This window comes from Macaca thibetana, chromosome 7, assembly GCF_024542745.1.
Source record: "Macaca thibetana thibetana isolate TM-01 chromosome 7, ASM2454274v1, whole genome shotgun sequence".
In the NCBI taxonomy this organism is placed as follows: domain Eukaryota; kingdom Metazoa; phylum Chordata; class Mammalia; order Primates; family Cercopithecidae; genus Macaca; species Macaca thibetana.
The window spans coordinates 107,878,057-107,905,439 of record NC_065584.1 but is presented as its reverse complement, the minus strand read 5'-3'; the positions used below and the strand labels follow the sequence as shown (position 1 = coordinate 107,905,439).

The 27,383-nt window shown below is 40.5% G+C and overlaps 1 protein-coding gene across 6 annotated transcripts in view; it reads right to left on the bottom strand.

Annotated features, from left to right (window-relative positions):
* Positions 1 to 3,667: 3,667 nt before the first annotated feature.
* Positions 3,668 to 27,383, bottom strand: part of ADAMTSL3 (ADAMTS like 3) — a 414,992-nt gene continuing 391,276 nt past the window's right edge. Inside the window, exons 26-30 of one of the 6 annotated variants that reach the window (XM_050796105.1) lie at positions 24,521 to 24,704; positions 20,873 to 21,071; positions 12,016 to 12,113; positions 6,481 to 6,712; positions 3,668 to 5,727 (exon numbers count right to left, since the gene is read on the bottom strand). In XM_050796105.1, the coding sequence (XP_050652062.1) occupies positions 5,635 to 5,727; positions 6,481 to 6,712; positions 12,016 to 12,113; positions 20,873 to 21,071; positions 24,521 to 24,704 (806 nt within the window). In that variant the 3' untranslated portion in view covers positions 3,668 to 5,634. The other 5 variants (XM_050796106.1, XM_050796108.1, XM_050796107.1 and 2 more) reach the window with 5 other exon arrangements.

The following is a 27,383-nucleotide window of genomic DNA, read 5'->3' as shown; positions in this document are numbered from 1 at the left end:
GAACATCACACACTGGGGCCTATCACAGGGAGCGGGGAGCGGGGAAGGGGGGGGATTGCATTGGGAGTTATACCTGATGTAAATGACGAGTTGATGGGTGCTGATGAGTTGATGGGTGCAGCACACCAACATGGCACAAGTATACATATGTAACAAACCTGCACGTTATGCACATGTACCCTGGAACTTAAAGTATAATAAAAAAAAGAAAAAGAAAAGAAAAAAATAGAGTATATACAAGAACTGTGAGACAACTGCAAAAGATGTAACATGTCATGGGAATTCCAGAAGCAGAAGAGAAAGAAACAGGAGAAATATTTGAAACAATAATGGCTGAGAATTTCTCTCAATGTGAGACAGCAAGCCACAGATCCAGGAAGCTCAGAAAACATCAAGCAGGATAAATGCCCACAAAAAAACTACATGTAGCCACCTAAGTTACAAACTATAAAAAAAAAAAAAAAAAAAAAAAAAAAATCAAAAGATGAAGAGAAGATTCTGAAGGAACCCAGAGGAAAAAAAACCATCTTACCTATGGAGAAGTCAAGAAATACATCCAACTTCTCCTCAGAAATTGTGTAAGCAAGAGGAGAATGGAGTGAAATATTTAAAGTGTTGAGAGAAGGGAAAAAAAGCACCACCAACCTAGAATTCTATATTCTGTGAAATTACTCTTCATAAGTGAAGGAGAAATAAAGACTTTCCCAAACAAAAATTGAGGGAATTATTTGCCAGTAAACCTGCCTTGAAAGAAATGTTAAAGAAAAGTTCCTTGCAAAGAAGGAAAATGATACAGGTCAGTAACCTGGATGTATATCAAGAAAGGAAGAACACTGCAATAAGAGTAAGTGAAGATAAAATGAAAACTTTTATTGTTCTTATTCTTTATTTATAATCAAATATATTATTGCTAATTATTATTTTGAATAAATGATCTGTTTGATCAATAGAAACACACTTTACCACATTTAAAAGAATAGAAATCATACAATGTCTGCTTTTAGGCCACGGTGAAATTAAATTATAAACCAATAACAGAAAGGTAACTGGAAAATCTCAAAATATGTGGAGATTAAACAACATATTTCTAAGTTATATGTGGATCAGAAATTCTCAAGAAAAATTTTAAAATATTTTGAATCAAATAAAAATGGAAACACAATTTATCAAAATTTGTGGGATACAGTAAAAACAGTGCTATGGGGAAATATAAGGCATTGAACACATATATTAGGAAAGAAGAAAGATCTTAAATCAGTATTCTAAGTTTACACCTGAAGAAAATAGAAAAGAAGAGCAAATTAAACCCAAAGTAGGTCAGGTGCCGTGGCTCACACTTGCAATCCCAGCAGTTTGGGAGGCCGAGGAGGGTGGATCACATGAGGTCAGGAGTTTGAGAGCAGCCTGGCCAACATGATGAAACCCCATCTCTACTGAATATACAAAAATTAGCCGGGCATGGTGGTGCATGCCTGTAGTCCCAGTTACTCAGGAGGCTGAGGCAGGAGAATCGCTTGAACCCGGGAGGAACAGGTTGCGGTGAGCCAAGATCAAGCTGCTGCACTCCTGCCTGGGTGACAGGGCAAGACTCTATCTTAAAACAAACAAACAAACAAAAAAAAACAAAGTAAAGCACAGTGGCTCATGCCTGTATTCCCAGCTACTCAGGAGGCTAAGGCAGGAAAATCGCTTGAACCCGGGAGGCAGAGGTTGCAGTGAGCTGAGATCGAGCCGCTGCACTCCAGCCTGGATGACAGGGCAAGACTCCATCTCAAAAACAAAACAAAACAAAACAAACAAACAAAAAACAAAGTAAAGCAGAGTGGTTCATGCCTGTAATTGGGAGGCCAAGGTGGGCAGATTGCCTGAGCTCAGGAGTTCAAGACTAGCCTGGGCAACATGGCAAAACCCTGTCTCTACTAAAAATACAAAAAGTTAGCCAGGCTTGGTGGTGTATACCCATAGTCCTGGCTACTCGGGAGGTGGAGGCACTAGAATTGCTTGAACCTGGCAGGAGGAGGTTGCAGTGAGCCAAGATCATACCACTGTACTCCAGTCTGGGTGAGAGAATGAGAATCTGTCTCCTAAATAAATAAATAAATAAAATCCAAAGGCAGACAAAGAAAAGAAATAATTAGAGCCAAAATCAATGAAAGTGAAAACAAGGAATCAATAGAATTAAATAAACACTGGTTCTTTGAAAAAAAAAAATCAATAAACTCAGTAAGTCTCCAGCAAAACTAAGAAAAAAAAAAAACCAGAAAGGATACAAATTACTAATATGAGAAATGAAAGAGGAGACATCACTACAAACACTATGGGGATTAAAAGGATAATAGAGGCATACCACGAAGAACTCTATGCCTATAATTTTATAACCTAGAAGAAATAGACCGATTCCTTGACACATATCTGTCAAAATTCATACAAAGAAACAATCTGCCAAAACTCACACAAAAAGAAACAGACAATCCAAATAGGCTTATTTCTATTAAATAAATTCAGTCAATACTTGATAATCTTCAAAACCAGAAAGCACTAGGCCAAGACAGGTTCACTGGTTAATTCTACCAAACATTTAAAAAAGAAATAGCAATTCTCTACAATCTCTTTCAGAGGACAGAAGCAGAGTTAATATTTCCTAACTCATTCTATGAGGCCAGTATCACCCTAATACCAAACGCAGACAAAAATATTACAAGAAAACTGGCCAGGCACAGTGGCTCATGCCTGTAATTCCAGCATTTTGGAGGCCAAGGCGGGTAGATCACGTGAGATCAGGAGTTTGAGATCAGCCTGACCAATATGGTGAAACCCCGTCTCTACTAAAAATACAAAAATTAGCTGGACTTGGTGGTGTGGGCCTGTAATCCCAGCTACTCAGGAGTCTGAGGCAGGAGAATTGCTTGAACCCAGGAGACAGAGGTTGCAGTGAGCCAAGATCGTGCAACTGCATTCCAGCCTGGGCAATAGTGGGAGGCTTGGTCACACACACACACACGGAAAAAAAAAAAAGAAAGAAAACTACAGACCAATCTCTCATGAAAATACATGCAAAACTCCTCAACAAACATTAGCAAGTTGAATCTAACAATTTATATAACGAATTATACACCATGACTAAGTGGGATTTATCCCAGCTATTGTAAACTGTGGACTTTGGACTATGACGATGTGTCAATGGAGGTTCATCAATTGTAACAAATGTACCATTCTGGTGGGGGATGCTGATAATGGGGGATGTGTTGGGACATGAGGTATATATGGGAAATCTTTGTACCTTCCGATCAATTTTGTTGCAAAATTACAACTGCTCTAAAAAAAGTCTGTAAAAAATTAAAAGGCTATTAGTACCTCTTGCTCTTCCAACTACCACTTACTTCAATACCTGTTTCAGGTTGTCTGCTTGGGACTTCTTTCTTCTGCTGCTCTTGAGATTTTTTTAAATATGATTCACACTATGCAAATGAGTAGAATGAGGGCATCAGAGTGAATCTTTGTGATATCTGCTCTGAGTCTTGTAATCCACACTCCAAAGGACAGTCCAGGGAATCAAACCCACTGGGGTTGCTCTTAGACTGACAAAGGGGCAGCCACAATGACAAGAACCCAGGCTACCAAAAAATAGCACACATAAGCTGCCTACATTTATAAGGATGCCACTGAATAATCAAAGTAAATTTATTTCTGAATTACATAAGGATCATGAAACAGAAACATTAACTCTCATGTTATAAAAACAGTAGTAAAATACAGTACACAGGAATGTCAACTGAATGACAACAATGAAAGTACAATAGCAAATGAAAAATAGTAACTTTTAACTTTAAATACAAAGTGAAGCAATTTAATAAGAAATTTTGTTAATAAGAAAAATATATGTCCCATGTCTTTATTACATACTGTACAAAATAAAATATTGCACCTTTCATATAATAAATATATACAAAGAGTATGTTACAAATGATCTTTCTTTTAATTTAATAACCTTCAACAATCAAATGTGATTGATGATTAACAATTCATGGGCTGGTGTGTCCTCCTCACTGTCCTGCATCCATTCCCAATCACCAAACCCTCCACATACAGTAGTGCTCATCCCAGTGTCAGTGAGGCTGCAGTTAGGACAAAAGAGACTGTGTGCTCAGAATATGGTAGAGAAACTCAGCAAGCTTGTCCACAGACACATCCAAAGCCAAAATGCACTGTTCAGTTATTACTGACCAGGGACTAGGCCCAGCACAGCCTGCTGCAGGTAACTTTGTTGCCAAGAAGATGTAGGCAGCAGGTGTACAGGCAGCTGAGACCCTGAATAAAGAAGTATGACCACTTATTTGGACTTGTATGCCATCTAAAGACACAACTGGTAGTATACATGGGGAAGACCCCATAAGCAAATCAGCTTCAGAATTTTCAATTTAGTTCTAGCCTGAACCCACTTCAGCAACAACACTTACTCCAAACCTAACCTCCATCCTGACACTATCACTAACACCAGCACTGGCCCCAGTCAAACCCAGTCCAACCCTGACCCAACCTGTTCCTAACCCTAACCCTTAAAGCCAACTCTAGCCTTAACCTTAACTTCCTTTCTCACCTAACCCAATTCTAGCTCTAATCCTAAAACTGAAACTAACCCTTACTCTTTCCCCCAAATCTTAAACTAAATCCTGGCTCCAACCCCTAGTCCTTAGTGTAACTTCTAACCTAATTCACCTTGGATTTACTGAAAAATCAGCCCAAAACAATTATTTACTATGAAAATTATTTTCAACTATCGTGTTTCTTATTTGGATTACTTTCTTATACATTTCCCAAAATAAAATCCTCAGGAATATTACTTTATGCATGAATTAGGTCTAATAAGGCTTTGGTTTTCTGTTTGTATGCAATAGAACAGTGCTTAGAAAAAGTATCATTCACAGCTCTTGAAAGAAAGCTTTGAATATATTACCAAATCAGTAGAAAAGGTTAACTTCCCCTCTTCTTTGACTTCCAAGATGCCTCATTTGGTCATAGATAGATTTCTGTAGTTGTACAACTGGCAGCAATATCTACTCTGTGTTTTCTTCCGTGGGTGTTCTAAAAGCAAGGACAAGATGCCATGCCTCCATGAATCCTTGGGTCAGTCAGTGTGACAGCCTATCCAGACAGATGGTCTCTTTTTCACAGACTAAACTTAAGGATCTATGAAAATGCCATCAATACCAACATCTTAACAACTACTGGCCAGAGCTTCTAAAATGCGAATACCTTATACACCTGCTGAAAACCTGCAATTTGAGAGAAGAGGAAGTCATCAGTTGCTGTGTTTCCCAGGTTTTTAGGATGTACCACTCTGTGCTAGTCTACAAATCACAGGAAAGAGGCAGCACGTGATGATGCGTTCATAATCTTGGTGATTTCTTGATTCAACTGATATGATGAGGTCCCAAGAGAAGTGGCATGCATGCTATAGTATTTTTGTTCATCCTTGAATACATCATTTTAAAAAATTGGAATATAAAACTACCATGGGAAAATTTCACTTTAATCTTAACAGTGGTGTTTTTGCATCAACCTCTGTTTGATCCATAGAATCTAGTCTTTTAAGAAATATATGTTTTTGAATCTGCGACATGGGGAAAACAGCTTTTATATTCTACTTTTATCTTCACAGCAGCATCGTGACCCCTCCAAAGGTTTATCCCTCTTGACATGACTGGCAGCACCTTTGTTTGTAGAGGTCTAGAGAACACAAATTAAGATGTTTTACAAACATACAGTAGTGAGTTGTGTCTGTGCAGTCTCCTGCAAAAAAGAAAAAAATCTGTAACATATAGCGTATTAGAGACCTGATTAAAAATTATTTGACGTTATGAAAAGCCATAAATTGAGATCACAGAGTGAGGTGAAGAAACCAGCTTTGGGTTAGGGCCTTTGTTTGGCAAGGGAGTCAGAAGCGCATTGGACTCCCTTTCTGCTCAGCCAAGTGACCTCTCACTGCTCTCTGGGCCCTCCCAGTCCCTCTGGCCCATGCTGCTCCTTTGAGTGCTCAGAGCAGCAATGCTTAACTTTTGCAGGGTCATGGACTCCTTGAAAAACTTATGAAAGCTATGTACCTGCTCCCTAGAAAAATAAACCTACAATTAATTTTTACATATTATTTCAGGACAACGGCATACCTATCCAAGCCCATCCATGGAATCTTTGTCTTAGTACATAAGACTACCAGGCAGAAGAGAAGTGTGCAGAGAGACTGCCAGTGCTTGTCAGAAAGGCGATGATGACGGCATGCTACTAATCTAACTGTTTTTTCTCTAGAGAACATGGAGCTGTACCCACATAGAGGAGTTCATCTCCTGATGTCCCAAGCTACCAAATCCATTCTGAATAACCCCTCAGATGGGACACTGATGAGGTAATCACTAGCAGGGTCTGGTGCAGTGATGGTGTCATCAGGATCTGATGCCATCAAGGCCTCTGGGGCAGTGGAGATACCTGGGAGGTGTACGTACTATCACAGGAAGGCCCAAGACAGTGCCGCCAGGAAACTGGTTTCTTTTTCTGCACACAGTGTCTCTCAGCCACAGGTTTGCAACTCCTTGTGTGGATACAGTCAACTTTCCGAGACTGGAGGCCCCTGCCACAGGCTGCTGTACAGGGCTTCCAAGGGCCTGCGTGCCAACACACATCACAGGCCCCTGATGTGCAGTTCCTTCTTAAGGCGGGTCTGAAGTGAAAAACAAAACAGAAAAACAAAAAATAGGAGAGGTAGGGTGTAACTTTTTGCTGGGACCAAGCCTTTTACCTTACTCTATATTCTATGTATTAAAGGTTGGATGGAGAGTCTAAGACCAAGACATTCCTCTGCTTTTATGCCAGATAGTCTAGAACGACAGTAACAACATTCTCCACCACCTGGGGCGGAGCGCACCTGCTTAGGTGTGCTCTGATGAAGAGGGCATGACAAGCAAACCATGTGTTTCCACTGACTTCCAACACCAAGTCAGGGCACACACATCCTGACTAGATGGAAGAAATCAATTTTGGCAAGGAAAAGAATTATTTACTATAATGATCTACAATAAGCCACCTCAAATTCATTCACAAGACTTCAATTTTCCATTTATAAGTGCTCAAAACATACTGTGGTGTGTTGACTTTCTATGTGAGCAATCTAGTCTGCTAAAAGAAGTACTCTTTTTTACATTTAGGTCACACCAAGACTTGCAGTTAGAAACTACCGAAGAGCATATGAGAAGAAGAATCTATCTCTGATTTCCTTGCCTTTTAAAACAGAATGGAAAGATAATACCCTCTGATTTTTGAAAAGACATTTGCTAAAGAAGATAGAGTCAACTTAGTGGACCCACTTTGGGGTATCTGCCCTTGTTCCCTAAGGCAGGGCTCCTGAAGACATATTTGCACTGCCTGAGAGTGTCTTCCCAGTCCCAAAGATGACTGGAAGAGGCCCTAACTTGAGCTGGTTGAAGAACTGTATTTCTCTTAGGATTTGGAGGTTGCTGGAACCAGGCATGTAAACCTGAAGCTTGGAGTAGTAGGTGGTGATATTTCGCCACATCAGGCAGAAATACAGAAAAAAACAGTTTTCATAAGGAGCAAAGAATGAAGCAGAAACATACAGAACTGCAGAGATGAGAGAAGAGAAAAAAAAAAAGACTTCCCATTTCTTAGTTGTAGTCCTTCCTGAGGTCTGACTGCATGCTCCCTGTTCTCCCTTTGGATTCTATGAGACATTTTTGTTATCCTATTAAAGGTTCCTTATCAGGGCACATAAATCCATAAGGAGTGTTTTACATGAAATGTAACAAAATGGAGAAATTTGTGATATCCAGAACTCTTGAGAGTACTGCCTGTAGTTGGAAGCAATCCTTTGATTAGCCAGTAGGGGGAGACGCTATCAAAGGGTTTACTTAACACAGTACTGTCCCGCCAAACTGTTTATATGGTTTATGGAAGAGGTGGGTGTCCTGTTAGCTGCTTTTGTTTTCCCCAGTGGGTACGAATCTTAGGGACCAAAAACTGAGTCACTTTGAACAACAGAGAAGAGACTGAGTACTCCTCAACCATCCCTATACAGAGATCAGCTTTCCACTTAAGAAGCTTGAACAAATATTCAAATAATATATTTAAAAGAATACCAAATTATTGTGCACAAGTTTTGGGTGGTCTTGTCTTATTAATAAATCCCTCACCCTCTTTGCATAAATCATTCCAAGTTGACTTTCGTTTCCAGCCCAAAGGATTGTAAAACAGCCCCTTTTGCTTCGATGAAAAGGCAGGGCCAGTGGGAAGTCAGACAGGACTACTGAGCTTTCTAAATACAAAGAATGAGAGGGGCACATGGAGCTATGGACCAACACAGAAGCTGAAGCCCAGGAAAGCTCAGAGGCTGGTCACTACGTATACAGTAGAAAAAAATAATAATAAATAAAAAGCAAGGTCTGTCCAGTAGAGGGCATAACTTCCTCCTGGCCAGGGACAGGACTCAGGACAGGGACACCTGAGCCAGGTGAATGCAGTATGGGCATCCACACTATGCACATAACTGGAGTTCATGTGTTTTTCTATGTGAAGCATGAGTGAGAAATCATAAAGGAATCCTGTTTCTACTAGCTTTTTTCAATTTCTCACTTCTATTCAGTCTGGCTCCACTTCTGCCTCAGGTAACTCCTTTCACCATCAGCCAGATGGAACTGCTGATTCTGAGGGCAGTAGATCCCAAGCCTGCCTGATTATTAGAAGCAGGCAGAAGCAAACAGCTTTAAAATGATGTAGATGGCCAGGAAATCTCATGAAGGTTCTGATTCACTGTCTGAGGTGAGTCCCAATAATCTTTATTTTACAGAAATCTCCTAGGTGATTCTGATTTCAGAGGTTAGAAATCACCACTTTGAGAAACTGACTTTCTGTGTCCTCAGCATTCTGTAGGTCCTCATGTTGTCACCTTGCCATAAGTCTGGGCTAGCTCTACCCTGACAATTCCCATTCCCCCTACAACTTTTCAGTGGAAGCCACAGCTCCCAAAACCTTTACAGGGTTGTATAGTAAACACTAGCAGACTGCCTGCCCACCACTGATCCTCCACCCACGCCACTAATGCTACTCCCTCTACAACACTCTCTGACATTTCCTGAGGACCTACTATGGCAAATGGGGGGTCTCCATTGCTCCCTGTCCACCCACTCAAAAGTGAGATCTAACACCTCACCTACCTACAGAGAGCCCACGGTCATAACCCAATCTAGCAGAAGAGGTCTGTGGGAAAAAGGGGGCTAAAACACTGCAGAAGAAACCCTCGACAGCTCTCTATACTAACCAACTTTATCCCTCATCCATAAACCACCAGACATCTGAGGAAAAAATACAATAGTATGAAAGAAAAGCACCAGGTTATAAAAATAGAACAGCCAATCCTGGAGGAAACAGAAATAAAACAGAAAATGAATGGTAACTTGACTCCCCACAACTGTGACTCACCCCCAGCTCTAGGATTTTTCTTCCATTATTAAAAAAAAGTCTACCCTTTCATTTCATTTTCATATCTCTTGGTCTGAAACCCAGTTTAATCAGATTTTGAGCCTCTTGATAGCTCCTTCTACACTCTCTATCTTCTGTATTTTCTGCCTCTTATTTTTTGCTACCTTTGATTGGAAAGTATGTGACATATCTAAGGAACTGACAGAAGGACAGTGTGGCTGGAACATGAAGAGTGAGACAGCATGAGATATGGATGAGGCTGTGAAGAAAAGTAGGACTTGAGCGTGTGGTTTTTTTTTTTTTTTTTTTTTTTTTTGAGATAGAGTCTTGCTCTGTTGCCCAGGCTGGAGTACAGTGGCACGATCTTGGCTCACTGCAGCCTCCACCTCCCAGGTTCAAGCAATTCTCCTGCCTCGGCCTCCCAAGTAGCTGGGATTACAGGCATGTGCAACCTTGCCCAGCTAATTTTGTATTTTTAGTAGAAATGGGGTTTCACCATGTTGGCCAGGCCTGTCTCGAACTCCTGACCTCGTGATCTGCCTGCCTCAGCCTCCCAAAGTACTGGGATTACAAATGTGAGCCACCACGTCCAGCCACGCATGTGGTATTTTATAGGCCACACTGAGGATTTGGTCAATCTTCCTAAGAGCAAGTAAAGCCTCTAAAGTAATTTTAGTCTAACAGGGAGATGGTTGGTGGTGGTGGTAGGATCAGATTTGCATTTGGGAAAACTCACTGTGGCTGTACTGTGGAGACTGGGTTGGAAAGTAGCATAGATGGATGAAGGTGGACCATCTGGACAGCTGTGACTGTATACCAGGTGAGAGATGATGGTGGTTTGGCCAAGGGTAATGGTGGCAGAAAAGAAAAAATGAAGATGAGTTCAAGAAAAAAAATATAAGGAATAAAAAAATCATATAAAAAAAGTAATCAGGAAAGTACAAATTACAATGAGATAAATTTTCATCCATCAGATTGGCAAAAATTTTCAAAGGCTGCAAACCTATATCATGTTGATGAAAAGGGAGCAACTCTCACATATTGCTGGTATAGAAATTTTGATGGCAATTTGGTAGTATTAAAATGAGCATTCCTACCAATTCAATTTCATATCTAAAAATCTGCCCTATAAAAATATTACCCTTTGTGCACAAAGATATATGTTCCAGGATATTTACTGCAGCTTTGTTTATAATAGCAAAAAGTTTGAAACCATCCAATGTCCACTAGCAACAGAATATTAAGTACAAACTTTAGATAGAATATTGAGTAGAATAGAATAGAATATTAAGTACAAAATGCAAAAGAATAAAGTTAATCTTTACTTGATGGGAGTAATCTATAATATATTCTTAGGTAGAAAAAGCAAGTTTCAGAAAAATACATATGTGACCCATGTATGTATTTGTGTTATATCTTTGTGAATGCAAAGTAAAGTATCTGGGATGATGCATCTCAGTCTGTGTGTGGTCTCTATCTTTTCAGCAAACTAGAAAACTAGGTTGTTGAGAATGAGAGCAGCCGTTCCAAACATTTTCCATTTGAGGAGAATGGTTTTGGCTTGAAATCACTTTGTGGGGAATAGGAAATGCAACTGACTCTACATTGCCAAACCTTACTGAAGGCTCAAAATGGTAACCCAGCCAATTGTCAAGGTCATCTCATTTTCTCCAGCAAGACTCAAGACATGGAAGAGGAAGAAATAGGTAGATATTGAGCATCTTCCATGACCAAGGCTGCCTCGGTGCTTCACACAAGCTAAATCATTAAAACTTTCTAACCATAAGTTCACATGGATGATAATACCCCACTTTGCAGATTAGGTGGCTAGGCAGTCCAGGGTCACACAATAAGCGAGTGATATAATAGAACTCCCAAGCCCCTGATTAGTGTGCCTTGTAGGCTCTCTCCCCACTTTCTGCTGGCTGGCATGCTGTTCTCTGGGATGGTAGAGCTGCCAGATGGAGGGCATCTGGATCTCTGGATGACCCCATGAACAAAGCTCTTCTATCCCTAAACCATCTACCAGCTCAGACTTTTATAAAAGGAGAGAAGCAAACTCTATTCTTATTTAACCTCCTCAACAAGATTAAAGTTTACTTAACTATCTGCTAACCACTGTGACATTATTCTAATAAAAACATTTTCTAAACAGAGAAATAAGGCAGTTCATTAAAAGCATTAAGAACATTTAATCTGTAAGCCTAAATGGAATATTATTAGGCTTGATTAACTTATTATGTAGAGGGAGAAGTATCTGCTTTTTCTCAATGATATCCTTTTTCCCCTTTTACCACACAGAGTGGTGTCCCTTTATGTTTAAAATCCAAATAATTTGTAATTATAGATAGTGCACATTAACTAGTATTTCAGTATAATATATACTATTGAAGATGACACTAAATAAATCACAATAGAAAACTGTCAATTATGAGAGTTGGTAGAAACTAAAAAGGATTCCGTTTTCAGGCAGTTATAATCATTGTCCTGAGTCAGGAGAGAATGTGTGCTGCTTTGCGGTGGGGCCCCTACCTCCTTCTGTCATCACAGTTGGAGTCAGAGCCGTTGTGTTGACAAGCTGTGTGATGCTGCTGCATCCTCACGGCATGGCCCATGCAACGTCCAGGACACTGGAACAAAAAAGCACAATGTAGTGTAAACCCTGCAAGCTCATGCATGCTCTGTATACTAAGATCATGTACTGAGGCAGGATAGCTGAAGACCTGTTACAAGGGAAATGTAACCAACTGTCCCCGGGGGGTAGTTAAAGAAGATTAGGGTACAGCTCTGTGGACCACACACCTCTTTTGCAGAGTCAGGAAGATACTGCCTAAGTTTCCCTTCTCCTCTGTATTAGTCCCTTTTCACACTGCTATAAAGACATACCCAAGACTGGGTAATTTACAAAGAAAAGAAGTTTAATTGACTCACAGTTCAGCGTGGCTGGGGAGGCCTCAGAAAACTTATAATCACATCAGAAGGTGAAGGGGAAGCAAGACACCTTCTTCACAAGCGGCAAGGAGAAGTGCCAAATGAAGGGAGAAGAACCCCTTTATAAAACAATCAGATCTTGTGAGAATTCACTCACTGTCATGAGAATATCATGAGAGAAACTGTCGCCATGATCCAACTGCCTCCACCTGGTCTCTCCCTTGACATGTGAGGATTGTGGGGATCAAAATTCAAGATGAGTTTGGGTGAGGACAAAAAGCCTAACCATATCATTCTGCCCATGGCCCCTCCCAAATCTCATGTCCCTTTCACATTTCAAAACCATTCATGCCTTCCCAACAGTCCCCCAAAGTCTTAATTCATTCCAGCATTAACCCAAAAGTCCAAGTCCAAAGCCTCATCTGAAACAAGGCAAGTCTCTTCTGCCTATGAGCCTGTAACATCAAAAGTAAGTTAGTTACCTCCTAGATACAATGGAAGTACAGACAGTGGGTAAATACACCCATTCCAAATGGGAGACGATGGCCAAAATATGGGACTATAGGCCCCATACAAGGCCAAAATCCAATGGGACAGTCAAATCTTAAAGTTCCAATATGATCTCCTTTGACCCCATGTCTCACATCCAGACATGACCCCATGTCTTCCTTCATGCTGATGCAAGAGGTGGGCTCCCATGGCCTTAGGCAGCTTCTCCTCTGTGGCTTTGCAAGGTACAGTCCTCACTCCCAGCTGCTTTCATGGGCTGGAGTTAAGTGACTGTGGTTTTTCCAGGCACACAGAGCAAGCTGTCGGTGGATCTACCATTCTGGGGTCGAGAGGATGGGGGTCCTCTTCTCACTAGGCAATGCCCCAGAGGGGACTCTGTGTGGAGGCTCCAACCCCACATTTCCCTTCTGCACTGCTCTAACAGAGGTTCTTTATGAGGGCTCTACCCCTGCAACAAACTTCTGTCTGGACATCTAGGCTTTTCCATGCATTCCTCTAAAATCTAGGCAGAGGTTCTCAAACCTCAATTCTTGACTTCTGTGCACCTGCAGGCCCAACACCATGTTAAGCTGCCAAGGGTTGGGGCTTGCACCCTCTGAAGCAATGGCCTGAGTTGTATGTTGGCTCCTTTAGTCATGGCTAAGACACAGGACACCAAGACCTCAGACTACACAAAGCAGCAAAGCCCTGGGCTCAGCCCAGGAAACTACCTTTTTTTCCTATGCCTCAGAGTCTGTGATGGGAGGGGCTGCTGTGAAGACCACTGATGTGCCCTGGAGACATTTTCCGCCATTGTCTTGGCAACGAACATTTTGCTCCTCATTCCGTATGCAAATTTTTGCAGCCAGCTTGAATTTCTCCTCAGAAAATGCATTTTTATTTTCCATCACATCCATTGGGCTGCAAATTTTCCAAACTTTTAGGCTCTGCTTCCCTTTCAAACAAAAGTTCCAATTCCAAATCATCTCTTTGTGAATGCATAAAACTGAATGCTTTTAAGAGCATCCAAGTCAGAAACTTCGGGGGCGGAGCAAGATGGCCGAATAGGAGCAGCTCCAGTCTCCAACTCCCAGCGCGAGCGACACAGAAGACCGGTGATTTCTGCATTTTCAACTGAGGTACTGGGTTCATCTCACTGGGGAGTGCCAGACAATCGGTGCTGGTCAGCTGCTGCAGCCCGACCAGCGAGAGCTGAAGCAGGGGGAGGCATTGCCTCACCTGGGAAGCGCAAGGGGGAAGGGAGTCCCTTTTCCTAGCCAGGGGAACTGAGACACACAACACCTGGAAAATCGGGTAACTCCCACCCCAATACTGCGCTTTAAGCAAACAGGCACACCAGGAGATCATATCCCACACCTGGCCGGGAGGGTCCCACACCCACGGAGCCTCCCTCATTGCTAGCGCAGCAGTCTGTGATCTACCGGCAAGACAGCAGCGAGGCTGGGGGAGGGGCGCCCGCCATTGCTGAGGCTTAAGTAGGTAAACAAAGCTGCTGGGAAGCTCGAACTGGGTGGAGCTCACAGCAGCTCAAGGAAACCTGCCTGTCTCTGTAGACTCCACCTCTGGGGACAGGGCACAGTAAACTAAACAAACGCAGCAGACAATACTGCAGACGCAAACGACTCTGTCTGACAGCTTTGAAGAGAGCAGTGGATCTCCCAACACGGAGGTTGAGATCTGAGAAGGGACAGACTCCCTGCTCAAGTGGGTCCCTGACCCCTGAGGAGCCTAACTGGGAGACATCCCCCACTAGGGGCAGTCTGACACCCCACACCTCACAGGGAGGAGTACACCCCTGAGAGGAAGCTTCCAAAGCAAGAATCAGACAGGTACACTCGCTGTTCAGCAATATTCTATCTTCTGCAGCCTCTGCTGCTGACACCCAGGCAAACAGGGTCTGGAGTGGACCTCAAGCAATCTCCAACAGACCTACAGCTGAGGGTCCTGACTGTTAGAAGGAAAACTATCAAACAGGAAGGACACCTACACCAAAACCCCATCAGTACATCACCATCATCAAAGACCAGAGGCAGATAAAACCACAAAGATGGGGAAAAAGCAGGGCAGAAAAGCTGGAAATTCAAAAAATAAGAGCGCATCTCCCCCGGCAAAGGAGCGCAGCTCATCGCCAGCAACGGATCAAAGCTGGACGGAGAATGACTTTGACGAGATGAGAGAAGAAGGCTTCAGTCGATCAAATTTCTCAGAGCTAAAGGAGGAATTACGTACCCAGCGCAAAGAAACTAAAAATCTTGAAAAAAAAGTGGAAGAATTGATGGCTAGAGTAATTAATGCAGAGAAGGTCATAAACGAATGAAAGAGATGAAAACCATGACACGAGAAATACGTGACAAATGCACAAGCTTCAGTAACCGACTCGATCAACTGGAAGAAAGAGTATCAGTGATTGAGGATCAAATGAATGAAATGAAGCGAGAAGAGAAACCAAAACAAAAAAAAAGAAAAAGAAATGAACAAAGCCTGCAAGAAGTATGGGATTATGTAAAAAGACCAAATCTACATCTGATTGGGGTGCCTGAAAGTGAGGGGGAAAATGGAACCAAGTTGGAAAACACTCTTCAGGATATCATCCAGGAGAACTTCCCCCAACCTAGTAGGGCAGGCCAACATTCAAATCCAGGAAATAGAGAAAACACCACAAAGATACTCCTCGAGAAGAGCAACTCCAAGACACATAATTGCCAGATTCACCAAAGTTGAAATGAAGGAAAAAATCTTAAGGGCAGCCAGAGAGAAAGGTCGGATTACCCACAAAGGGAAGCCCATCAGACTAACAGCAGATCTCTCAGCAGAAACTCTCCAAGCCAGAAGAGAGTGGGGGCCAATATTCAACATTCTTAAAGAAAAGAATTTTAAACCCAGAATATCATATCCAGCCAAACTAAGTTTCATAAGTGAAGGAGAAATAAAATCCTTTACAGATAAGCAAATGCTTAGAGATTTTGTCACCACTAGGCCTGCCTTACGAGAGACCCTGAAGGAAGCACTCAACACGGAAAGGAACAACCAGTACCAGCCATTGCAAAAACATGCCAAAATGTAAAGACCATCGAGGCTAGGAAGAAACTGCATCAACTAATGAGCAAAATAACCAGTTAATATCATAATGGCAGGATCAAGTTCACACATAACAATCTTAACCTTAAATGTAAAAGGACTAAATGCTCCAATTAAAAGACAGAGACTGGCAAACTGGATAAAGAGTCAAGACCCATCAGTCTGCTGTATTCAGGAGACCCATCTCACATGCAGAGACATACATAGGCTCAAAATAAAGGGATGGAGGAAGATTTACCAAGCAAATGGAGAACAAAAAAAAGCGGGGGTTGCAATACTAGTGTCTGATAAAACAGACTTTAAACCATCAAATATCAAAAGAGACAAAGAAGGCCATTACATAATGGTAAAGGGATCAATTCAACAGGAAGAGCTAACTATCCTAAATATATATGCACCCAATACAGGAGCACCCAGATTCATAAAGCAAGTCCTTAGAGACTTACAAAGAGACTTAGACTCCCATACAATAATAATGGGAGACTTCAACACTCCACTGTCAACATTAGACAGATCAACGAGACAGAAAGTTAACAAGGATATCCAGGAATTGAACTCATCTCTGCAGCAAGCAGACCTAATAGACATCTATAGAACTCTCCACCCCAAATCAACAGAATATACGTTCTTCTCAGCACCACATCGTACTTACTCCAAAATCGACCACGTAATTGGAAGTAAAGCACTCCTCAGCAAATGTACAAGAACAAAAATTATAACAAACTGTCTCTCAGACCACAGTGCAATCAAACTAGAACTCAGGACTAAGAAACTCAATCAAAACTGCCCAACTACATGGAAACTGAACAACCTGCTCCTGAATGACTACTGGGTACATAACGAAATGAAGGCATAAATAAAGATGTTCTTTGAAACCAATGAGAACAAAGATACAACATACCAGAATCTCTGGGACATATTTAAAGCAGTGTGTAGAGGGAAATTTATAGCACTAAATGCCTACAAGAGAAAGCAGGAAAGATCTAAAATTGACACTCTAACATCACAATTAAAAGAACTAGAGAAGCAAGAGCAAACACATTCAAAAGCTAGCAGAAGGCTAGAAATAACTACGATCAGAGCAGAACTGAAGGAGATAGAGACACAAAAAACCCTCCAAAAAATCAATGAATCCAGGAGTTGGTTTTTTGAAAAGATCAACAAAATTGACAGACCACTAGCAAGACTAATAAAGAAGAAAAGAGAGAAGAATCAAATCAACGCAATTAAAAATGATAAAGGGGATATCACCACCGACCCCCACAGAAATACAAACTACCATCAGAGAATACTATAAACACCTCTACGCAAATAAACTGGAAAATCTAGAAGAAATGGATAATTTCCTGGACACTTACACTCTTCCAAGACTAAACCAGGAAGAAGTTGAATCCCTGAATAGACCAATAGCAGGCTCTGAAATTGAGGCAACAATTAATAGCCTACCAACCAAAAAAAGTCCAGGACCAGATGGATTCACAGCTGAATTCTACAGAGGTACAAGGAGGAGCTGGTACCATTCCTTCTGAAACTATTCCAATCAATTATATCAAAAAAGAGGGAATCCTCCCTAACTCATTTTATGAGGCCAACATCATCCTGATACCAAAGCCTGGCAGAGACACAACAAAAAAAGAGAATTTTAGACCAATATCCCTGATGAACATCGATGCAAAACTCCTCAATAAAATACTGGCAATCCGGATTCAGCAACACATCAAAAAGCTTATCCACCATGATCAAGTGGGCTTCATCCCTGGGATGCAAGGCTGGTTCAACATTCGCAAATCAATAAACATAATCCAGCATATAAACAGAACCAAAGACAAGAACCACATGATTATCTCAATTGATGCAGAAAAGGCTTTTGACAAAATTCAACAGCCCTTCATGCTAAAAACGCTCAATAAATTCGGTATTGATGGAACGTACCTCAAAATAATAACAGCTATTTATGACAAACCCACAGCCAATATCATACTGAATGGGCAAAAACTGGAAAAATTCCCTTTGAAAACTGGCACAAGACAGGGATGCCCTCTCTCACCACTCCTATTCAACATAGTGTTGGAAGTTCTGGCTAGGGAAATCAGGCAAGAGAAAGAAATCAAGGGTATTCAGTTAGGAAAAGAAGAAGTCAAATTGTCCCTGTTTGCAGATGAGCCTGGCAGAGACACAACAAAATAAAGAGAATTTTTAGACTGTATGTTTAATGCAGATTGTATATTTAGAAAACCCCATTGTCTCAGCCCAAAATCTCCTTAAGCTGGTAAGCAACTTCAGCAAAGTCTCAGGATACAAAATTAATGTGCAAAAATCACAAGCATTCTTATACACCAGTAACAGACAAACAGAGAGCCAAATCAGGAATGAACTTCCATTCACAATTGCTTCAAAGAGAATCAAATACCTAGGAATCCAACTTACAAGGGATGTAAAGGACCTCTTCAAGGAGAACTACAAACCACTGCTCAGTGAAATAAATAGGACACAAACAAATGGAAGAACATACCATGCTCATGGATAGGAAGAATCAATATCGTGAAAATGGCCATACTGCCCAAGGTAATTTATAGATTCAATGCCATCCCCATCAAGCGACCAATGAGTTTCTTCACAGAATTGGAAAAAACTGCTTTAAAGTTCATATGGAACCAAAAAAGAGCCCGCATCTCCAAGACAATCCTAAGTCAAAAGAACAAAGCTGGAGGCATCACGCTACCTGTCTTCAAACTATACTACAAGGCTACAGTAACCAAAACAGCATGGTACTGGTACCAAAACAGAGATATAGACCAATGGAACAGAACAGAGTCCTCAGAAATAATACCACACATCTCCATTTCTTATTTGTATTTTTTTGCCCTAGGATATAGATCCTGAATGTTTCATTTCTTTTGGATACATATGTAGGGGTGGAATTTCTGGGTCACATAGTAGATCTAATCTAACATTTTGAGGAACTGCCAGGGTGTTTTCCAAAGTGTCTGTACCATTTTACATTCCCATCAGCAGCATGAAGCTTCCAATTTCTCCACGTCCTCACTGACATTTGTCACTATCGCTTTTTGACTAATGCCATCCCAGTGAGCCTAAAATTGTATCTTATTGTGGTTTTGATTTGCATTTTTTAATGACTAATGTAAAGCATCTCTTCGTGTCCTTATTGGCCATTTGTATATCTTGCTGATAGTTTGTGTTTTTATTATTGAGTTGTAAGTATTCTTTACATATTTTAGAGATAAGCTCCTTTTTGATATACAGTTTTTAATCATTTTCTCCCATTCTATGGGTTGTCTGTTTACTTTCTTGATGGTGTCCTTTGCAGCACAAAAGTTTTTAATTTTGATGCAATCCAATTTACCTATTTTTGTTTTTGTTGCTTATGCTTTTGTTGTTATATCTAAGAAGCCATTTCCTAATCCAAGCCATGAAAATTTACACCTATGTTTTCTTCCAATAGTTTCATAGTTTGAGCTCTTAAATTTAGCTCTCTGATTCATTTTAAGTTATTTTTTTGTATGTGGTGTAAAGGGTCCAACTTCCTTTTTTGGAAGTTGTTCTGCATTCTTGTTTAAAAGACTATTCTTCCCCCATTGAATGGTTTCTCAACCTTACAGAAAATCAATTTATATATATATACACACACACACATATATTGATATAAACATATATATATATATATAAGAGTTTATCTCTGGACTCAATTTCATTGATCTATATGTCCATCCTATGTCAGTACCATACTATCCTGATTACTGTAGCTTTTTGGTAAGTTTTCAAGTCAGGAAGTCTGATTCCTGCAACTTTGTTCCTTTTCAAATTTGTTTTGGTTATTCAGTCTCTTCTATTTCCACATGAATTTTAGGATCAGTTTGTCAACTTCTGTGAAGAAACCAGATGAAATTTTGATAGAAATCACATTGAATTTGTAGATAAATTTCAGGAGCATTGTGTTACTAGTAATAATAAGTCTTACAGCGTTCCATTTATTTAGATCTTCTTTAGTTTCTTTGAAAAATATTTTGTAGTTTTATATCTTCTATTTTTAAAACAATGTTTTCTCCTACGATTAACTGCCTTTAAATGTTAAAGTCAATCTGGTCCGTTTCTGTGCTCTGATTATACAATATAAACTGTGTCTCTTCTGCACTTATGCTGTACTATTTTACTTATGACAGTTTTGCATCATGCTGTGACATAGGATGAGGAAAGTCTCTCTATACCTCCAAAACTTTTTTAAAATAAAAATTTATTGTCTTTATTGTCATATTATCTTCCATGTGAATGTCAGAATTCTCTTTAATTCCACAAAAAAAGTTCTACTGCGATGTTAATTGGAATTGTATTACATGCATAAATTCATTTAAAGAAATCGACGTCTTCGTAGTACTGAGATTTTCCATTCAGGAGTATAATAAGTTTTTTATTTGTTCAACTTTTATGTGTTTCAATAATGTGTTACATTTTTATTTATGGATTCCTACACATTAAACATTTTCCTAAGTATTTTTATTATAACATTATTAAAGGTGGCATTTGGGACGAAGATTCTGAGACTTGTGTAGATCCCACTAATGTTCCCCTTCTCATTTTCCTGAAGGCTGCTTTTATTCTTACTGCCCTAAACTGGTCTACACCTTGGAGCTTCTGTTATGGCATCATTGCATTCAAAGAACCCAAACTTGGTTCACTTTTGTACTGGAAGACAGAGATACTATGATTTCTAAATGTAAACCTTGAGGTCAAAGACATACATTTATTTCAGAGACCGATCAGATTCCTGCCCCCCTGCCCCAAAAGTAGTTTATTGGAAACAAGGTGATTATTCTAGATAGTGCTGTCCACATACTAGATGTGTTAGCTTTACCTGGTTCCCTGGTTCCCACTGAACACACGGATGACCAAAACATGGTTTTCTTCCCAGAGGCCTGTCTTTAGGGGCACACGCTCTTGGAGACACCACCTGCACAGTTCCATTGGCTTTTGTCTGCTTGCACATCACCTGCCGACTGTGGTATCCTTCACCGCAAGACACAGAGCACTGTGACCACATGCTTGTGAACCACCTAGGAATAAAAACTACAGGACTTTAGTAAGGACTGGTATGCCAGACCTTAGAGGGGTGTCTCATCAAAGGAAAAAGCTGATCCCAGCACCATGGCTGTCTTAGGCTGTCACATGTCTGTATGGGAATGGGAAGCAGCATAGATGACTCCCAGCCTTTTTCTCAGACCTTCTTTAACTCGGGTGCAACAGTGTCATCACATAGAGATGACTACTATAGGAATGGGGTACAGCTGTCTTCAGGTTTATGAAGAGCTGTTACTTGTGTGGCCCTAGAGGTTGTAAGGCTGGGGCAAATTTAGGAGGAAATTTCAAAAATGTGGAGTTCAATTCAGTGAAACTAAAATGAAGAAAATATATTTCCAGCATCTAAGTGTTGTTCACCCTGCAAGATACTTACATGTTAGCTTGTATAATTCTCATGTTATTCTCATTCTTGTAGAAAAGAAACTGATGTCCACTGAATTGAATAACTTAGCTACAACCACATGACTAACCTGCCACCACAGCTGGGATTGAATTCTAGATTTATCTGACTCTAAAGTTCATGCTTTAATGATTATAGGAGACTGAACTTGGAGCTGGACACCTCTGAGATATTGAGTGCTTTGTCTGTTGGGACAAAGATGTTGTTGGGAGACTGCAGAGCAGGGGTTTCTAACCTGATGTCCATGGTTATCCAAGGAAACCACATACTTGGATGGAAAAAGAAATACATTTTTATTGTCACTAAACTCTAATTGAAATTTAATATTTCCTTCAATTATAGAAACATAGGCCACAAGTACAGTAGCATTAATAGTACCTGTGATTTTGTTACCATTAGAAATAATTAGAAATAATAGATATTTACACATTACAATTATGATAGGTATCTCAAAATATAATTTATACTCATCATCATATTAAAATTAAAGCACAACTATATCTTGTTATTTTTTGTGTTAATAGAGAAGCAAAGCTATATCAGATCTTTTTTGTTTGTTTGTTTGAGATGGAGTCTCGCTCTGTCGCCCAGGCTGGAGTGCAGTGATGTGATCTTGGCTCACTGCAACCTTTGCCTCCTGGGTTTACGCCATTCTCCCGCCTCAGCCTCCCGAGTAGCTGGGACTACAGGCGCCCGCCATCTCGCCTGGCTGATTTTTTTTTTTTTTTTTTTTTGTATTTTTAGTAGAGACGGGGTTTCACCATGTTAGCCAGTATGGTCTCGATCTCCTGACCTCGTGATCTGCCTGCCTCGGCCTCCCAAAGTGCTGAGATTACAGGCATGAGCCACTGCGCCCGGCCACTGAAATATTTGTAAAGATCTGATATATCGCCAGGCATGGTGGCTCACGCCTGTAATCCCAGCACTTTGGGAGGCTGAGGAGGGTATCCACAGGCTTCTCCACACCACCAGAGGGAAGTATGGCACGGAAATGGTGAGGAGCCTTGCTGTAGCGGGATCTGGGATTAGATGATCTCTATGGTCTCTTCTAGGTATGAAAGTGTGCAACTGTTTATTCTAGGAGTGTGCAAAGACTTTAGAATATTTGAGAAACAAGACTGCTGACAAACTTCCCAATGTGGATTCTCTCCATGTTTTGAAAATCAAGAAATGCCATAAAACAGCTTTCTCAATCAGGTTACTCCAAGTTACTGAAGCATGAGTTTGCTGCTTTCTGAGGGATGACCTTAGCATGAGATCTTCCTTTTGAGAATTACAAAGAGTACTGGAAGACCTATCAGTTAGGGTGCCTGCAATATTGATAGCCCTCCTAAGAATATGTCCCAAGGCACCCATTTTGCTTTACACTGTGACCCTGCCTCCCAGTCTCCTCCAAGGCACAGGTGACTGGATCTAGTGTGGATATCTGCCCAAGGGTAGTGAGCTGTATAATATTAAACATTCCTCCAGTTTCTCTCAGTAAAATGATAGTATCTTCCTCACTGGTTTGTACTTAACAAATGCTTCTTTATTTGTTAATTTTTTTTTTTTTTACTGTGGATTTTGGTACTATTTGGTCAACTATCTGCTAGGGACTGTGTTGTAATCATTCATTGATTGATTTCATCGATATTTACAGGGAATATATGATGAGCAGACATTATGCCAAGTGCTAGGAATAAATTGTTGAGCAAAACATCTGTGGATTTACTCCCCATAGGATTTACGGTCTAGTGGGAGAGCAAGTCAGACAACTGTGGTAAGAATTATGAAGAATGATAAGGAAGTATAAAAATCATATAGCATAAGGCTGATTTACTTTGGAGGGCTAAGCTCAGGGATGGTTTCCCTGAACATGTATTGAGGTGTATATAGATGAACAGAAATGATTAAGTGAAGAGAGAGGGGACAGTGTCCTAGGCAGAGGGAGCAGTATGCACAAAGGCTCTGAGTCAGGAAACAGAATAGCACATCTAAGGGACAAAAAAAAAAAAAAAAAAAAAAAAAAAAAAAAAAAGACCAGCATGGAAGGAGATCAAATAACCAGTGTGGGAGAGACAAGTGATAAAAGAGACAGCCCAAGGCCCAAATATGAAGGGAGTTCAATTCCTCCACTCATTTACTCAGTCAGTCAGCAAATATCTACTGAGCACCTACTATTGCTAGGCACTATTTCAAACATGAGATAAAAAGATGTACAAGATAGTCACAACCCCAGTGCTGGGAATTTTGGCATTTGTCCTAAGAGAAATGTGAAGGGTTGTAAGCAGAGAACCATCATGATGAATTTGTTTCAAATATCTGTATTCTTAGAGAGTGGACAAAGTACTCCAGGGAGGGAGATGAGAACCAGGAGACTCCTGGAGTAGTCCATGTAAGAAACAATTATGGCTTGGATTTTAGTGGTAACAGTGGAAATGGATAAGAATAGATGGAAGTGAGAGAAAGAGGGGAGTCTAGGATGTAGTCATAAAGATCTGAAATACTGGGGATGGAGTATGTTTGCTGGAGACCATGCATTGGATTTTGTACATTTAAAAATTACTAATTTGTATCATCTATTGCTTAGAAAGCTTATTAACGGTTTCACCTCCAGAAGTCACATCTAGAGAACTGTGTTTTTAACTAGTGCCTCTGGTGATTCTGGCCCACTGAATTATCACCTAAGTAAACCCAAGAAATTAGCCTCAGTAAAGTCTTAAGGAACTGATAGGACTGTGTGTGCAGGAAGTAGATCTGGGTAGTGATTGAAAGCAGGGGCTCTAAACTCAGACTATCGCAGTTTGAATTCTGGTCCTAATAACTGTATGGCCTAGGGGAGTTTCCCCATCTATGAAACAGGAAATTAACAACATCTACCTCCCAGGCCATTGTGATCCATGTAAAGCACTTAGCAGGATGCCTAGTATACAGTAAGTGATAAAAAAAATTCTTCACTATTGAATTATTATATCCAAATAACTGCACCTTTCAAAACAAACAAAAACTTGGTGTTGGTGAGATACGAAGAGTGACTTCACTTACCTTGCTGGGCAGTCCCAGATGTTACAGGGCTGAAACCCAGCCAGTGGCTTCTGGAGGTGATCACACAAGGCCTCACTCACTTCCTGCCCATTGGCCATCACACACTGGGGTCTCTGAATACGGGCTCCCAAATGACCACAGGTGGCAGAACAACGTGACCAGTTACCAGGCTCCCAAAAAGGCTCTGCAGAAAGAAAACAAAATATCATGACAGCCCCAAAAGGGAAATGATGATGAGCTGGAGAGGACACAGCCAAAAACCACCATGAGATGTTTTTCGGTTCTTTAAGTCTGGTTCTTTAGGTAGCATATGGAGAGAAAGCCATCTCATAGTGCAAGGGAGTCCTCTAAATCTTATTTTCCCTCAACTAATGTACTGTAATAACTGGTGAGAATGGCGGCCAGAATGGGGTCCTTGGATCACAGCCTGGAGAGGGACTATCATCAGCCAGCTGGGTCTGCCAGAAAAATCCCAGAGAGAGAGAAGGCACTCTCAGCAGTGGGCTGCCTCCTCAGCATTCTCTAACCACAGCCAACAGGACAAGACAGGAGGGCCTCTCTAGGGGACGCCCTAATGGCTTCAATTTCTCAAAAGTGGATCAGGCAGAGAAACGAAAGATGATTTAGCAGGAGGAACAGGGACTAGGGATTAAGCAGTAAGGTTAAAGATGCATTTGAGTTCTGTTCTTATTTTTCCATTAATGCTTAATCTAAACTTCAGATTGATCCTGTAACTGCATAAACAATTTATCACAGAGACATCTGAAGAGATAAACATAGGAGTTTCCTTTATAAGAGTAGAAGCTGACCACCTCCAGTAATCCCAGCTTTTTAAAAATTTTGGTCCCTATTCCAAACAGCCTTTCCCTTCCCTGCTGACACTCAGCAAAAGATGAGGTAGGACATGATGATGATGGATTTGTGTGTGATCACAGAAGGTGCCAGATTTTCCTGTAATAATTGCAAGTAATTGATAGCTACCAGCTGTGTCCACAGGCCTCTCACATAGCCTGTGTCCACAGGCTCTCTCACATCTCTCTCACTTGTTTTCAAGTTTTTCCTTCTAATTTTTGAAGTTCGTTTTAAATTGCACATGGCAACATTTGCAAAGCAAAAATGTAAAATATATTTTTAGTTGGACACTCAGGATTACAGTTTATTTAAAAATAATTTTTTCAAAGTAGATATGTTTACTGAGAACCTCCCAGGTGACAGGTACTGAGTTAGACACTTTATAATCAATTTTTCATTTAATTTTCAAGATCATCTTGTGAAGTTGATATTTTTATTTGCAGAGGCAGAAACTGAATGAAACAAAGTAACTTGCCCAAGGCCTGTCACTTGTTTGCTAGACTGGATCCCAAGTATGTCTGACTGTTACGCCACATTTCACAAAGATACCTTGGCAGTTCAAGGCAGGACATATGCATTTCTTTTAAAATGTGTGCTTTTTTTTATTGAGGTATAATTCATATACAATAAAGTGATCAGATCTTAGGTGTGCAGTTTTACAAGGTTTCACAATTGTAAGCACTTATATAACCATGATCCAAAGCAAGGTATGTAATATTTTCATCATCCCCCTCTTGCCTCTTTCCAATCAATTGCTCTCCCCTCTTAGGCAGCAACTCGTCCATTTCTATCTATACATTAGTTTTACTTACTCTTGAACTTCACATAATACGTACTCTTGTGTATTTGGTTTTATTTTTTTCTTTTTGTTTTTTTGAGATGGAGTCTCACCCTGTCACCCAGGCTAGAGTGCAGTGCCGTGATCTCAGCTCAGTGCAGCCTCTGCCTCCCCAGGTTCAAGCGATTCTCCTGCCTCAGCCTCCTGAGAAGCTGGGATTACAGGTATGCACCACTGCGCCCGGCTAATTTTTGTATTTTCAGTAGAGATAGGGTTTCATCATGTTAGCCAGGATGGTCTCAAATCCCTGACCTCGTGACCCACTGGCTTCGACCTCCCAAAGTGCTGGGATTACAGGTGTGAGCCACCACGCCCAGCCTTTGGTTTCTTACATTGCTTAGCATAATGTTTTTGAGACTCACTTATATCATTGTGCATGTCAGTAGTTCATTTCATTTTCTTCTATTGCTGAATAATGTTCCCATTGTATAAATATACCATAGTTTTTAATCTATTCTCCTGTCAATGACTATTATCAATAAGTTGAACACTCTTGAACAAAGCTTTTTGTGAACACTTTTTTTATCAGGTAAATACCTGTGAGTGAAACTGCTAGGTTGAGGGTAGGTGCGTGCTTAACTTTTTTAGGAGCTTTTTCCAAGGTGGTCTAAACATTTTACACACTAAGCAATGCATGAGAGTTTCAGTTGCTTCACATTCTTGCCAATTAATTTGGCATTGTCAGTCTTTTTGTTTTTAGCTACTCTGCTGGGTATGAAATTGTATGTCACTGAGGTTTTAATTTCCATTTCCCTGATGCCATCTATATATCATCTTTTGTGAAGTGTCTGTTCAAGCCTGTTGCCCACTGTGTATGTGTGTGTAGGGGGTGGGGGTGAGGGATATTCATTGTTAACTTGTAGAAGTTCTTTATATATTCTAGATATAAGTTCTTCAGACATATGTTCTGCCAATATTTTTCCCAGTCTATGGCTTATGTATTCATTATTCTTACTGGTGTCTTTGATAAGCAGATCTTTAAAATTTTGATGTAGTCAGTCCAATTTGATAATTTTTTTTTTGTTTTCTACTTAGTGCTTTTTGACACAAATGCATTTGAAAAGCAGATCATGCCATATCACTCCCATATAAGACTCCTCAATGACTTCCCATGGTTTAGGAGTAAACTCTTGAGTCTTTACCTTGGACCTCAAAGCTCTGAACGATTTGGTC